This window comes from Oncorhynchus mykiss, chromosome 24, assembly GCF_057628025.1.
Source record: "Oncorhynchus mykiss isolate SJ-2025 chromosome 24, ASM5762802v1, whole genome shotgun sequence".
Classification (NCBI taxonomy): domain Eukaryota; kingdom Metazoa; phylum Chordata; class Actinopteri; order Salmoniformes; family Salmonidae; genus Oncorhynchus; species Oncorhynchus mykiss.
The window spans coordinates 4,066,269-4,080,733 of record NC_143045.1 but is presented as its reverse complement, the minus strand read 5'-3'; the positions used below and the strand labels follow the sequence as shown (position 1 = coordinate 4,080,733).

Genomic DNA, 14,465 nt, shown 5'->3' with positions numbered 1-14,465 from the left:
AGCAATACCGATGGTAAAACTATGACTGAACAATGAAAACAGCCAGATATTGGCATTAGAGGCGGCAACCTGCTTTGGAAATAAAAAATAAATAAAAAGAGAGTGACATTCAAATGTCGATGAACCCAGCAAAGTTGGCTTCGCTTGCCAACCAGTCTGCCAGCCGGCCTGCTAAGAAGATCAGCTAAACAACCATTTGTTCCACACAATGCAACAGCCGCTTTCACGTTCTTGTTGAGAACCGCAGGGTAGATGAGGCTGAACTTCACGCCCGGGCAGGCGCGTAGCTGATGCTTCACAGCTCCAATGCTAGCCCGCTTCTTAGCCACAGCTGTGGTGTAGTCCGCAAATATCGAGACTCTTTTACCCTTGGAGAGGAGAAAGGATGCTTCTCCCGGTCTCCTCAGTATGTCATTGCGGACGTAAAAGAAATGCACCCTGATGACAAATGGTCGCGGGGGTTCTCGATCCCAGGGTTGGGTACGCAGAGTGCGGTGGACCCGGTCTAGCAGTGGCTTCTCCTCCAGGCCGAGCAGCTCCTGAAGCAGCTGGGCCATGAACTCCGTGGGTCTTGGGCCTTCCACTCTCTCCATTATTCCCAGTAGACTAATGTTGTTCCTCCGCATTCTACTTTCCATATCTTCGCATCTATTGGCGAGGTATGCCACCCTAGTTGTTAATGAGCCAATGTTAGCCTCTAGCTCGCTAATGCGAGTGCTGTGGTCTGTAGCACCTCGCTCCAGCTCCGATAAGGCCACTTCATGTGCGTCGAGCTTACTCTGTATACTCTCAATAGATTTTTTAAAGCTCATATCTGACCATTGATATGTCTGACCTGAGATTGGTAGAGAGAGAGTCAATTTTGCTGAAAATATCGGTTTTGGGGGTGCCTATCACAGATTGTAGCATCTCCACAGTCAGTGTTTCGGTGAGGCCGGCATTAGCAGCATCCAGTGGCGGGGGTGAATCAAGAAGGGCACAAGCCGAGACCCAGATGCAGACACAGGAAGCAGATGGTTTGAGTCTTTGATATTTATTACATCCAAAAGGGGTAGGCAAGAGAATAGTCGTGGACAGGCAAAAGGTCAAAATCAGTTCAGAGTCCAGGAAGTACAGTGTGGCAGACAGGCTCGAGGTCAGGCAGGCAGGTAGGTACAGAGTCCAGAAAACAGGCAAGGGTCAAAACCGGGAGGACTAATTAAAGAGAATAGAAAAGGCAGGAGCACGGGAAAAACACGGTGGTTGACTTGGAACATACAAGACGAACTGTCAAAGAGAGACAGGAAACACAGGGATATATACACCAGGGATAACAAGCGACACCTGGAGGGGGGTGGAGACAATAACAAGGACAGGTGAAACTGATCAGGGTGTGACAGCCAAGACAGTCATGAAGGGGGCACAACAAAAACATATATTTGCCATGGGTCCTCAGATCCTCAAAAAGTTCTACAGATGCACCACCGAGAGCATGGTTGTATCACTGCCTGGTATGTCAACTGCTTGGCCTCGGAGCGCAAGGCACTACAGAGGGTAGTGCGTATGGCCCAGTACATCACTGGGGCTAAGCTGCCTGCCATCCAGGACCTCTACACCAGGCGGTGTCAGAGGAAGGCACTAAAAATTGTCAAAGACACCAGCCACCCCAGTCATAGACGGTTCTATCTACTACCGCATGGCAAGCGGTACCAGAGCACCAAGTTTAGGATCAAAAGGCTTCTCAACAGTTTTTACCCCCAAGCCACAAGACTCCTGAACAGGTAATCAAATGGCTACCCGGACTATTTGCATTCTGTGCCCCCCCCCAACCCCTCTTTTACGTTGCTGCTACTCTCCGTTTATCATATATGCATAGTCACTTTAACTATACATTAATGTACATACTACCTCAATTACTCCGACTAACCGGTGCCCCCGCACAGTGGCTACAATCTGCATTGTGTCCCGCCACCCACCACCCCCTCTTTTATGCTACTGCTACTCTCTGGTTATTATCTATGCATAGTCACGTCAACTCTACCTACATGTAGATTACCATTACCTCAATTACCTGGAGGAACCGGTGCCCCCGCACATTGACTCTATACCGGTACCCCCTGTATATATATAGCTTTGCTACTGTTATTTTACTGCTGCTCTTTAAATCATTTGGTTTTTTTTACTCATCTATTTTTTACCACTTATTTTTCTTAAAACTGCATTGTTGGTTAAGGGCTTGTAAGTAAGTTCATTTCACTGAAAGGTCATTTCACTGTTGTATTCAGTGCATGTCACAAATACAATTTGATTTGTTTATTCTATCAGAAAGGCAAAATAAAGTCACAAATTTGCACACTCTATTTATACAAACAAATCAAACCAGCTCTTGTACCAACCCCACTGTCAGAGAGATGGGTGCACATTTTAATTCCAAAACAACATTCACATCATGGCACTGTGTGTGTGTGTGTTGCACTGAGAGTATTTGGATAGAGAAACCACACCAGGTGCTCATTCCGATGCCAGCTGAAGAACTGGAGAGACAACTATCAACCATCTAAACAGACAGCAGTGTAAACAGACAGCAGGGAAAGAACACACAGCACGCATAGACTAGTTCACCCGTAGTCCTATCTCACAGATGGAAAGATCCTGCTTAATTCAACTGTTCATGTGAAATCAACAGACTTTGAGATCAGTAAACAAATAGACACATCTACACGTGACGTTATAATGTACATAATCTGGAATACGTACATACCATATAGCCGGGCCCTACTACATCCTGATCCTCCATAGACAGGCTGAAAAGTGTATACTGAAAAAAAAAGGGGGGGGGGGCAGTAGGCCTATTTAGTACAATCTGATAATAACATCAAATTGTCAATAAAATAACGTGGTTATTCAATCTGGAATTGAACAATAACATGTAGCCTAATAAAAGGTATTGAACAGGCATCGCTATAATTAATCTTAAAATCGGAGATTGACGAGGTTAGAGGCGTGCGTGACGCGTGTAGCTGTGGCAGACACTCGTCGACGGAGAATGGGCGAGAGAGAGCGCGCAGGGGAGGAACTAAAATTAAAAAAAGTTTAACTAAAAATGGCTTCCTTGTCTTTGGAGTCTGCAGAACAATCTGAGAATAGCACGGAGAATCCTACCCAAGAGGCCGCTCCCGTGAAAGAGGAGACGGATCCGGATGAAGTTTCGGAACAATTGCTAAAAACTTTTCAGAACTCGGCGCTTAGCTTTTCGACCGATCAAGTAGCATGTCTGTGCGAAGCCCTTCTACAGGCAGGCAATGTGGATCGCCTGTGGAGATTCCTATCAACCATCCCTCCTTCGGCCGAGCTGCTACGTGGCAACGAGACGTTGCTCAAGGCCCAGGCACTGGTCTCTTTCCACCGGGAAGAATTCAAGGAGCTGTACGCAATATTGGAAAGCCACGACTTCCACCCGAGCAACCATGGGTTCCTGCAGGACCTCTACTTGCAGGCGCGCTACAAGGAGGCGGAGAGGTCCCGAGGTCGTAGCCTGGGCGCCGTGGACAAGTATCGGCTTCGGAAGAAGTTTCCCCTGCCGAAAACAATCTGGGATGGAGAGGAAACGGTATATTGTTTCAAGGAGAAGTCTCGCAATGCACTGAAAGAGTGTTACAAAAGCAACAGGTACCCCACTCCAGACGAGAAGAAAAACTTGGCCAATGTGACTGGACTCTCCCTCACGCAAGTCAGCAATTGGTTCAAGAATCGACGGCAGAGAGACCGAACCCCGTCTGGTACCAACAGCAAAAGGTAGGCTATGCATTCCTTTCTACATTTGTAACCAAATACCCCATTAAAACCTTCCATGCACGATTGCATGTCAAACATCTATGTCAATGTGGTTCGTTTTATAATGAACACAATTGTTTATGTACAGTGTCATTTGCAGAGTTGTTTATTTTTAGCCAGGCAGCCAGACTATGAGAGTACATGTAGCCCATACTGCTGCACACGGCACACACTAAGATATTGATTCATTTGACACACAATGTTCACCGAAATTCTCCTGATCAGATAGGTAAGAGTGACATATATGGATCTGTCAACTGCAATATTATTTTTAGTGCTCCAAACATATTTTGTGTGATGCAGACTTTTCTGAACCATGGTCTCGACTGTGTGGTTAATCTCAACTGTATGGTTCATGTTCGAGATATTTAAATCAAATGCTATCAATCCCTGCAAGAACTACATTTCAGTGCAAGGTCTACACCTTGTTGTATTCGGCGCACGTGACAAATAAACTTTGATTTGATGTTTATGAATGACAGCACGCATGAACTCTGACTGTGATGACGCCACACATGTCGTAGAGAGCACGACTGGGAGCAAGAGCATGTTGCTTTGTTGTGAAATGTGAGATCCGGGCGCCCATTGTGGCTCAAGTTTCCTGAAATCCTGCACCGCAAAGTCTCCCGGCGGACCTCTGCGCGCTCCCGAGACCCTGCACCGCTGGGAGAGCAGGGGGGGAAACAGAGACCGAAAGAGAGAGGAAATGGTGTAGGTGTTGGGGAACAAAAGGAGAAAATAATATATTTCAAACCGTAAATGTCTTCAGCTCTCCTGTGCCCCGTTTGGCGTGCACATTTAAAAACCCAGTACTTTTTAAAATGTTTTATTTTTTTATATATTTTTTATACTGTTGTGTGTATAGGTTACATACAGTATGCTAGTTTTGGCCAGGGAAGTTGGCAGTTTCCAAAGCTACACAGGAAATTGGGGTTTTCGTGTGTCAGTTGTTGATGTCCTTTATTCCCATGTGTGGAGAAATAAAAACAGAATGCTGATCATCCCCCATGCAGTCCAGTCTTCATCTTTATATCTAGGGGCTGTGGTGACTGGGGACAGTAAATCAGTTGTCCAATTGTTCTCTGTGTGACCCACACTGCTTCAGTGCACCAGGATATTTCAGGACATACACATCACAATACGGTGTCAACCATAGGATCAAAGGAGAGATTGTCACTGACGGTTATTGATTTACCATATGTTATGTGTATTGTAACATTCTGACCCCTTTCCCCTCTTTTTTTTCCGTTCCATCGGGCAATCCTTGCCCTCTACTCCCCCTTTTTCTTCCATAAGCTGTCTCTTTTTATTGTCTCACTCCCCCCACGGTTCACTCACCTTATCGTTCTCCTCTGCTCCTCCCCTGTGTTTCCTCAGTGAGTCCGATGGCAACCACAGCACAGACGATGAGGGTGACGACATTTCAGACAAACTAGAGGACATTGTGGGCTCCACAGCCTCCATCATCTCCCTCTCTGGTACCCCCTGCAGCACTGGGGGCCAGATCTTCCTCAACGGGGCTGGTGGGTTCCTCGCCGCCTCCCACCCCTTACTCCTCAATAGGGGCTCCCTGATCTCCGGGGCAGGGGGTGGCGTCATCATCAACGGGCTGACCCTGAGCGATGGTCACACGGTTACCCTCAGCCCCATATCGGCTAACTCGCCTCTTCTCTTCAATGGAGCGCAGGTCATATCCAAAAGCAGTGCGGTTGTGCAGGATATGGGTCTGGAGGGCCAGGGGGTTACAGCCATGGAGGCCCAGCCCAGCTCGGTCATCTCCGTCCCCCTGACAGAGGACTGTAAGATGGACAATGTTAGCCTGACGAACCCCTCGACTATCCCCACCCTGGACTTCATCAATGTCCCAGAGGGGATGGTTCTCAAAGCCGAGGACATCCAGACAGTCTCTCCTTCCCCCTCTTCCTCCTTGTCTTCCCCCTCAACATTCTCCCCCACCTCCCTCCCCTCCCTGGTTCTGACTCAAAATGGCCACCTCTCCGACACCCTCCCGGTCTCTAAGTCATCCCCGGGTGTGGTCATCTCCAGCCCTGTAGTGAGCCTCCCCAACCAGCAGGGGGAGTATGTTGTGTTTGCCACAGCTGGTTCTCAGCTCACCCCCTCCAGCTCCATCTGCCAGGTGGTGTCATCCTACAGCTACTCCAGCCCACAAGTATTCTCCCTGCCTCAGGTGGTGCCCTCCATCCAGGGTGTCCCTGTATCCCAACTGGTCCAACACAACCCTGGAGGCCAGTGTCCCCAGTTAGTCCCTGTCCCCCCCACCTCCCTCCCCCAGGGCACCCTCTCCCAGTTCCAGGGCCACCAGACTCTGAACATTGCCCCCCACCTCGCCCAATCCCTCCCCCAGCATCATACTGGTTCCTCTACATTGGGAGCGGGATCCACCATCCTCTCCCTGTCCCAGCTCACCAATGGACAGCTCCCCCAGGGACTCACACTCCAGTTGGGTGACCAGACCTCAGCTACGATCCCCACTCTGACACAGATCCAGTCCCCACTAGGCCATCCCCAGATCATCTCCTCCCCTACCCAAGTGGTTCCTGTCTCCCAGTCCAAAGAGACAACCCCAGCTCAGTTGGTTTCCCTGCCCCAGCTGGTGCCTGTCTCCTCCGCGGGACAACTCTCCTTCCCTCAGGTCGGCCCAGCCACCCCTTCTCTATCTGGAGGTGCTTTCCAGATCCTAGCCTCGGCCACTGGTGGTGGGATGCCTCAGGGGCCCTTTAGGATAAACCAACTGGGACCCCTCCAGACTGTAGGCCCCCCGACCAGCATGGCTCCTAGTGTCCAGCTCCTCAACTCTGGGGTCATTCAGCTCCCCTCCGCCTCGCCAGGTAACTTAAGACTCGGACACACGGTGACGACTGTCGATAGGTAGTGTCGGCAGTCAACTTTTTTGTTGTTCACATCATATAGATCAACCGCTGATCAGATCACTGGAACACTCCAAAACACAAGATGGCAGTAGCTTTTCTTTTTAAGCTTTGTTTGGCTTTTGCTAACTGGCAAATGGTGATGCTAAAATTAGCTAGCAAGGGAACTGGCACTGGCCATATGGGATAATGGAGAGTGAATAACATTTAATAATTCATCTTGCTAGCTCAAACTCTAGGCAGCACTCTGACTTCTCCCTACAGTTTCAGTCATTAGCTTCGCCCACGACTACCCCGTGAAGAATGCTGTGTTTTTAACACTTAGAAACGTCAAATCATCGCTTGCAGCACGGCTTTTCGAAACACATGGCCCTTATCTTTCATCAGCGAGAAAGAACCCTTCAAATAAAATAAATCGACTTATTGTAGCAATTCTGTCCAAATCCATACAGCTGTGTGTGCCTCCATCCGACGGCACTACATTTCCTGCTTCACTTCCCGAGTGACACTTACACACGGGTGTTTGGAGCATGCTAAAATGGCTAATTAGCGCAGGTCGCCTCTTGTGTTCTGTAAACAAGCATTGTAACATGGAGATATGGAAACACTAACTTTAACCCTATCCAGTTGAGTATCAATTAAACCTTTTTTTTTGTTTTTTTAGAAAGTTATTTATCGCCGATATGAAATATAAGGTTCCTTATACTTCCAAAACCGTATCACGAGTGACAATGTTTAGATTGAACATCTGGGCTCTTTACCAAAGTCCCCTTGTACAGAAGACACCTTCATCCAATGACTCTTCTGTGTAATGTAATGGAACTGAGAGTCATGATTGCTAGATAGCTAGCTTGGTAAAGCAGCTAATGTTGTGTGCATTGTTCTGCACTTAACCACCCCATGTGTTTCATATGAAGTGTTGTGTGACTGCCTGGCTTAGTTGGCAAGCTAACGTGGGGCGGATATCTTGTGCCTTTAAAAAAAAAAAAGGTTTTGTCGACACACTCCTTTTCAGAGAAGCATCCCAAAATGGCGTCTGGAGTATGAGTGGACGTGTGGAAAGGAGTGGATGTGTGAAGTGCTCTGCCATAGGTTAGGCGGTTTTGATCGAGTGGTGTTTTTTTGTTTTTTTTTGTCCCTCCTGTTTCTTACCGTGCTACTACCGTACATTAGAGCTATAATACCGCCAGAGATTCAACTTCTGTTTTGAAGCCAGAGGAGGAGTCTGATTTCACTGTTAGTTTTCCATAAATAATTGTTCATTTTCTGTTGTAATTGACGATTTTGTTTATTTTTTTAAATTTAAAAGTGTTGAGGGGTGTACTGTTGCTTGGTGCGTTTTATATGTGCGTGCTTACTGACCGTCCCCCTGATATTAGGTAGCTTCTTCTCACGCCGTTGCCGGACAGTAGTGCTGGTCAAGCAGGAGCGAAAGGCACTGTCCTGGTTGTGTTTCCGTTCATGCCCTCCCCATTGCATAGGCTTTATTTTCACGTATCAATATTAGTTATTTCTTGTGTAGGTTTGCTATCCTACTTGAAATAAAATCATAGGAGGGGGGCCATGTTAGCTACCACTGGTGACACAACCATGGTATCACGGGCAGAACCACCCAAATATTGGTCTCGGGTCGGCAGGCAAGCCCATACAACACTGGTGCCCCGATCGCCGGCTTATTGATTCGTCGTGCAGCCCAATCAGCCACGCAAAATGGTCTTGAGTGGCAACAAATCTGCCCAGTTATCTGATTCGCTTTCCACACACCCACTCCTATCGAAGCATCCACTCGCCCATACTCCGTCCCCATATTGGACTGCAGCTACCCATAGTTGCCTTTTCGGATCCCCCACAGGGGGTCCGTGCACTCTGATTGGCTCAGAGGAAAGTTGTGTTGAAACAGCAGGTTCGTCAGTATCAGATCGGTACGCAACAGGTTGTCTTTTGTTCTAGCAAGATAAGGAAAGCCTCATACTGTGCTATCGGCAGTCAATCTTCTCTGTGTGTCTGACCTATTACTAAGTCATTTGCTTTTTAGGGCAAATTTAGCTATCTCAATGTTGGTGATGAACTGCTAACAAATATTGTTTTCACTACTACTTCCTCTCTTCTACCTCTCCTCTGTCCTGTAGGGAATCTCCTCTATGGTGGAAGCCCCATCCTGAGTTACCAGAACGGCAAGCTGATCCTAACTATCCCGGCTGGCATCCAGTTCGGCAGCCTGCCCATGAAACCCGTCCCTGAGGCTTCTACCCACCCCACCAACGGAGTAGGCCCCGGACTCACACTCAACCCTGTCATCCACCCTACACCTACCCTCATCCCAGTCTCCACCTCTGTCTCAACCTCCAACACCCTCCAGACGTCCCCCCTCTGCTTCATCAACTCCTCTCCGCTCTACTGCACTCATGAGACGGGTGTCCCCACCAACCAGCCCCACTCCACCACCTCCCCACACACCCTGGACCTCTCTGCCACTCACACTCCTCCCAATGCCCTCACCCCAGAGAGCATGCTCTCCCTCAGCCCCATGTGCAGTGGAGTGACCCCCACCACTCAGCTCTCCCACACCACCTGGAGCCCTGTCCCCCTCTCCACCTCTGCCAGCCTGACTATGTTTGACGTCCGTGGGAAGGGGGATCTTCCCGAGGATCCGGCTCTGCTGGGCCTACCTGGAGGCGAGGCACTGCTACTGGGGAGCCCCTCTCCGGAACAGGATGTGGACAGGGTGTCGCCATTGGGGGACCCAGAGGAAATGGATGGAGAGCCCAAGATCCTCACCCAGCTACAATCAGTCCCTGTGGATGATGAGTTGGGGCTGTAATCCAGTCCCAGACCCCCCCAACCCACATCACCATAAACTCAGTCAGCAAGACTATATGTTACAGAACAACCTCAGTGCTCCCTTGGATAGGTTTCATTGAAGAGTGGACTGGCTTTGACTCGTATGAGAAATGTGCTTTGACTCAAAAAAATCCTAGGCGATGATCCTTTTGGATAAACCGTCACGGGATAGGCTGATTGTATGCAACATGGAATTACCTGGAGGATGGCCTTGCATATAGGCTAGCCTGTTACACAACTGTCCACTGCTTGGTTTCCACAGTTTTAGAACTCTTATACTGTTGTCGTCTGCCTCCCATAAGCCAAGAGCCCTTCCTGTGTCACAAAATCCAGTCCGAGACAAAATGGAGGAGCTGGCACGGTTCCTTTTACTCGGCATCAAGTTAATTTCTAAGGACATTCTGCGGCTTTTATGCACAGACGTGCCCGTTTCAGCCAATACTATTTGTACTACAAGGGAATGAATGCCTTGGGTTTTAGTTGGCGTTGGGTTGAGCGGTACGCCACGGCCAGGTTGTCTTGTTTAAGTCTCTAAACTCCGCCAAATGCAGACGCAGCCAAGCATTAAGTCCTGTTGAAGTTGGACTGTGTGGTTCTGAATGGCTGCTCACTTTGGTGCTGCTGAGTATTGCACAGTTTAGCCTCAGTGAACGCAAACAGAAAGTGGGCTGACCGTGACACCAGAAACCCCCGAACACTCTAGCATCGAGCTGGACTGTGTACTCCTCTCTGTCAGCAGTGTCACCGCGCCAAAGGGCACAGGCTCCTCATTTAACTACAGGTTGGCATGCATGCTAAGCTCTGTCACATCTGAGGTCTGTAGGAGGGAATGGAGTCACCTGGGAATTTTTTTGAAAACATATTTTTTGTACTTTTTTTATTTTATTTTTTACTCTATGCAATCAATGCATGGTCCTCTGTAAATATGACCATGTGACATGTATTACATATGTAAGCCAGTCTAATTAGGATAGACCAAGCTTTAGTGAAGACAGGTTTCATACACTGTCTAACGCGCGTGTACACTACACACTCTGCTTGACCACATGGTGCGATATTTGCGCCACAATCGTACACTACTACAAATTGTCCGATTTATTTTTATTTTATTTTTTAAATTAAAAATTATTTTATCTTACTTTTATGGGTTTGAGCTCGACCTAATATAAGTGCCTTGTTATCTAGTTGCTGAGGTTGATGGGCCAGTGTGGGTTTTACTGCCTTTGGATCTTCAAAGTGAAGAATGTGTTCTACTCTTTACAAAATGAAGCACCATTGAGACAAGCAACTTCCCACGTTGATGTCGAATTTGAGTTTTGTAATAACCTGTATCCCTCGCGAACTCCAGAGAAACGTAACGTGGCGCCCTTGGTTTGTACGGCCGTTGCTCTTTTAGCATCACTAACGCCTACCATGACATAATCACCATTGAGAACTCCCTGCTCATTGTACGTTTTGCACATTTCGTCCGTGTCATGTTTACGCCTAAGGTGATGGCCAGATTCTATTCTGTAAAACCTGCTGCCTTATTCTCTGTTCTTGACGAATTGCACTCACTGATCTGAAGGGACGGGATAGGTCGAATTAGCTGGTTAGGTTGAGTTTCAAACAGCCTCTGTCTATCCTGATATCAGCAACAGTGAGTCACGAAGCGCTGAGAGCAGGTGACAGGTCTCCTAGAATGGAATGGTATCCAGCGAGACTCGGTGCAGTTGTTCTCGCCATAAACGTACAGTACTCGCCATCTCTCCACCAAAACACAGATGGCAGTTCTCTGGCCAACAGTAAAACCACGCTATTCTTCAGTGTCACTCCCAACTGTTGTGTTTTTTATATTTGTGTGTTTTTGTTTATTTTCTGTGTGTATTTAAAGCATGTATTTAAAGCATGTATCAATCATTTTCTAGTAGTAACTTTGAATACTTTGAATGGGAGAGGAACAAAACGAGCAGTCCTTGTAGAAGTAGAACACATGGACAAAGGAAAAAGCATCAATGGACCTTCCCAGGGGATGGCTGGTTGGACAGTCTCAATGTGTAGCTAATGATAATCACCACTTCTCAAATGATATTATACACTTTTACAATCTGAATAGGATGTTAATACCCATCAAAGGTATGTTACATGTTGAGTTTTTAAATTGTTTTTAATCGATGTTTGGAAATGTTTTGTTGGTTCTAAGGCATTTTCTTTCCATACGATACAGTGCATGAGTTTGAGCCTAAAGGGAACGTGTGTTCATGTGTGTTTTTGTTTGTGTAGCCCACCACTTGTCTACATGTAGTGTTTTTTTGTTGTTGTTGTTGTTTTTTTAGTGTGTGGTGCTCCAATGGCTGTTCGTGTCAGGTGCAGGAATTTGTAACACACACACAACCTCCAGCTGAGTTATCCAAAGATGTACTTTTTAAGTGAGTAAAGGGATTATTAGATTTAAAAAAAACCATTTGAGGTTGGTTTTATACTGAAAGGTATTTTATTTTTTATATGCAGTTTTGTGATATTCTAATAAACTATATAAAGAAAATATTTTATTTCTTTTTGGGGTGATTTTTGTGAATGCTTCTATTTAAATCTCCCATGTGAGATTTATGGGTCAAGGGGGAACAAACTATTGAGTGCCTACACTACCAAACCACGTTAGAAGCGCTTTTGCAATTTGGTTAGTAAATTAGATTTAAATACGCTTGTTTGAACAACACAATCCTGCTTTCTCTCTGGATGAATGCTTTCTCTGTTGTGTACCCAATCAGGTATGTCTGTTTTTGTAACCCCTATGCTCTCAGGTTACCTGAGTTCAACATTGCCAGGGCGGAGACAGGGTATGAATAAGGAGATATATATATATACACACGTTCATACAGACTTATTCACCCGACTGCAGCTAACATTCTCTACAGGCTCTCAAGCTATCAATAAAACATTTCCCTTCAGAGAGTTGTGAAAGGTCACAGAGGTAGGCCAACTAACCTTTTGACCTCTCGTCGTGCGTGGGCTCCATCTCCGTGGCAATGGTCTTCTCAGCAGAACAAGTGGCGTGTGTGTGCGAGGTCCTTCTGCAGAGCGGACGCATGGAGAGCTTGACTGGCTTCCTCCGCACTCTTCCCCCCTCTTCCTCCTCTTGCCTGGGGGGTCTGGAGAGCGTCCTGAAGGCACGGGCTGCCGTGGCCTTCCATCTGGGGCGCTTCTCGGACCTCTACGCCCTCCTGGAGGGCTTCCCCTTCTCCAATCGCAGCCACCCCCTGCTGCAGCAGCTCTGGCTGAGGGCACACTACCTGGAGGCCGAGTGCCAGAGAGGGCGCCCCCTTGGGGCTGTGGGGAAGTACCGCGTACGCCGTAAGTTTCCCCTGCCAAGAACCATCTGGGATGGAGAGGAGACTAGCTACTGCTTCAAGGTACAGTGAATTAAATCTGCAACGTTTGAGTTAATATAAATAATATTTAATATTTTTACTGCTTCAGAACATTTTTGCAACAAAATGTCCCTAGGGACTTAGGGGCTCTTGGTCCATAATTAAGCTAAGTCCCTAGGGACATGTTGCCAAAATGTCACATAATATATGTTATAGGTCTTGGTCCATAATTAAGCTATCTATAACATATGTGTTGCATCTGAGTTTAGACTAGACAAAAAAGATGAGGGGAGGAAGGCTCTTGTGGAGTCAAGATGGTGTATGTCAAGACAAAAGGACTTTTCTACCTGGAACTCAAGTCTAAAGTGTCTTACTGTCTGCTTCAAATGTACTGAACGGTGCAAATGAAGGAAAGGAAATGAGCAGAGGCCTCTTACGGCTACCATGAACTTTAAATCATTATCCTACTTGTTTCATCAATCTGAAGTGAATGTTTCTCTTTATAGGAGAAATCCCGGAGTGTGCTGCGCGAGTGGTATTACCATAAACCGTACCCTTCACCACGTGAGAAACGAGCGCTTGCAGCCGCCACCGGTCTCACCACCACCCAGGTGAGCAACTGGTTCAAGAACAGACGGCAACGGGACCGAGCAGCTCACAGTACTACCGGGTGAGTCTTCACCTTCTCTGCTCTCCCTCGAATACGTTTCATGAGAAAATGTTCATCCCTCCTTTAATTTCAAATGTTTGTCTGGCAGTCAATACTCTGTTTTTGCTTTAGGACAGTATTACATTTCATTTTGCTGTGGACCACCACTGCCCTCTTTTGGCATGACCAGAGAACTGAAATGTGCTCTCTCTTCTCTCAGGGAACAGGAAGCTTGTGGACCACTTATTGGCTCCAACAGAAACCCAGGAGCAGTATACCCGTCCTCTGACAATGACCTTTCATCTCCAGGCACCCCCAGTCCCCCCTTCTCCTGCCCCCAACCCCCAGAGCCATATGTGTGGGGGACAACTCTGAATCTCTCCACTACCTGAGCCATTATGTATAGTATGTTCACTTCAGAGGCAATACTATTCAGTTGTCTAGCCAGAAATGTGAGAGAATTATCTTTTTTAGTAACTTAGTGACACCCTGTATCCAAAATGGTTAAGCGTTTTAAATCTGAAAAAATAAAAGGCAGTTTAATAGAAAAGTTGTCACCTAATCATTGACACAAGTATATGTAAATCATGTTTAAAACGCAGCACTCTGGCAAGATGTGCTGAATGATACCACTCCCATAGCTAAAACCAAGACATGCCTGACACCTCTTGGGGAGAAGTAATGCATACGGAAGATATCCAGTGACAGTACAACCAAAGGCATTGACAACCATTTTAATGTCGCCCATTGTTACGTTTCTTCATGTTTTCAGTCACTGCCATGCTCTGTGAATATAACCTTCAATGTCGTCTGTGAGCTTACTGCACGAAACCAAGTCTCAAATCTGACATTCACAGAAATCAATTGTTGGCAAAATCACAACTGATGATCATGATTATATAGCATTAAAAAAAAGGTTTAAAT

The 14,465-nt window shown here is 46.9% G+C and overlaps 2 protein-coding genes across 2 annotated transcripts; both read left to right on the top strand.

Annotated features, from left to right (window-relative positions):
• The first annotated feature begins 477 nt into the window (after positions 1-477).
• LOC110503563 (uncharacterized) lies at positions 478-12,066 on the top strand. Its single transcript, XM_021581956.3, has 3 exons — positions 478-3,774; positions 5,191-6,662; positions 8,831-12,066. The coding sequence occupies exons 1-3, from the start codon at positions 3,083-3,085 to the stop codon at positions 9,520-9,522; spliced, it is 2,856 nt and encodes a 951-aa protein (XP_021437631.3). The 5' UTR covers positions 478-3,082; the 3' UTR covers positions 9,523-12,066.
• six9 (SIX homeobox 9) lies at positions 12,061-14,464 on the top strand. The gene is made up of 3 exons (XM_021581955.3): positions 12,061-12,934; positions 13,399-13,562; positions 13,762-14,464. Exons 1-3 carry the CDS (start codon positions 12,551-12,553, stop codon positions 13,931-13,933), a joined length of 720 nt encoding a protein of 239 aa, XP_021437630.2. The 5' UTR covers positions 12,061-12,550; the 3' UTR covers positions 13,934-14,464.
• The last annotated feature ends 1 nt before the right edge of the window (position 14,465 follows it).

Coding starts and splice junctions, on each gene's coding strand:
- six9 (XM_021581955.3), top strand. CDS start 12,551: ATGGTCTTCTCAGCAGAACAAGTGGCGTGTGTGTGCGAGGTCCTTCTG. Junction 12,935..13,398: donor AGACTAGCTACTGCTTCAAG/GTACAGTGAATT, acceptor TTCTCTTTATAG/GAGAAATCCCGGAGTGTGCT. Junction 13,563..13,761: donor GCAGCTCACAGTACTACCGG/GTGAGTCTTCAC, acceptor CTCTTCTCTCAG/GGAACAGGAAGCTTGTGGAC.
- LOC110503563 (XM_021581956.3), top strand. CDS start 3,083: ATGGCTTCCTTGTCTTTGGAGTCTGCAGAACAATCTGAGAATAGCACG. Junction 3,775..5,190: donor TCTGGTACCAACAGCAAAAG/GTAGGCTATGCA, acceptor GTGTTTCCTCAG/TGAGTCCGATGGCAACCACA. Junction 6,663..8,830: donor GCTCCCCTCCGCCTCGCCAG/GTAACTTAAGAC, acceptor TCTGTCCTGTAG/GGAATCTCCTCTATGGTGGA.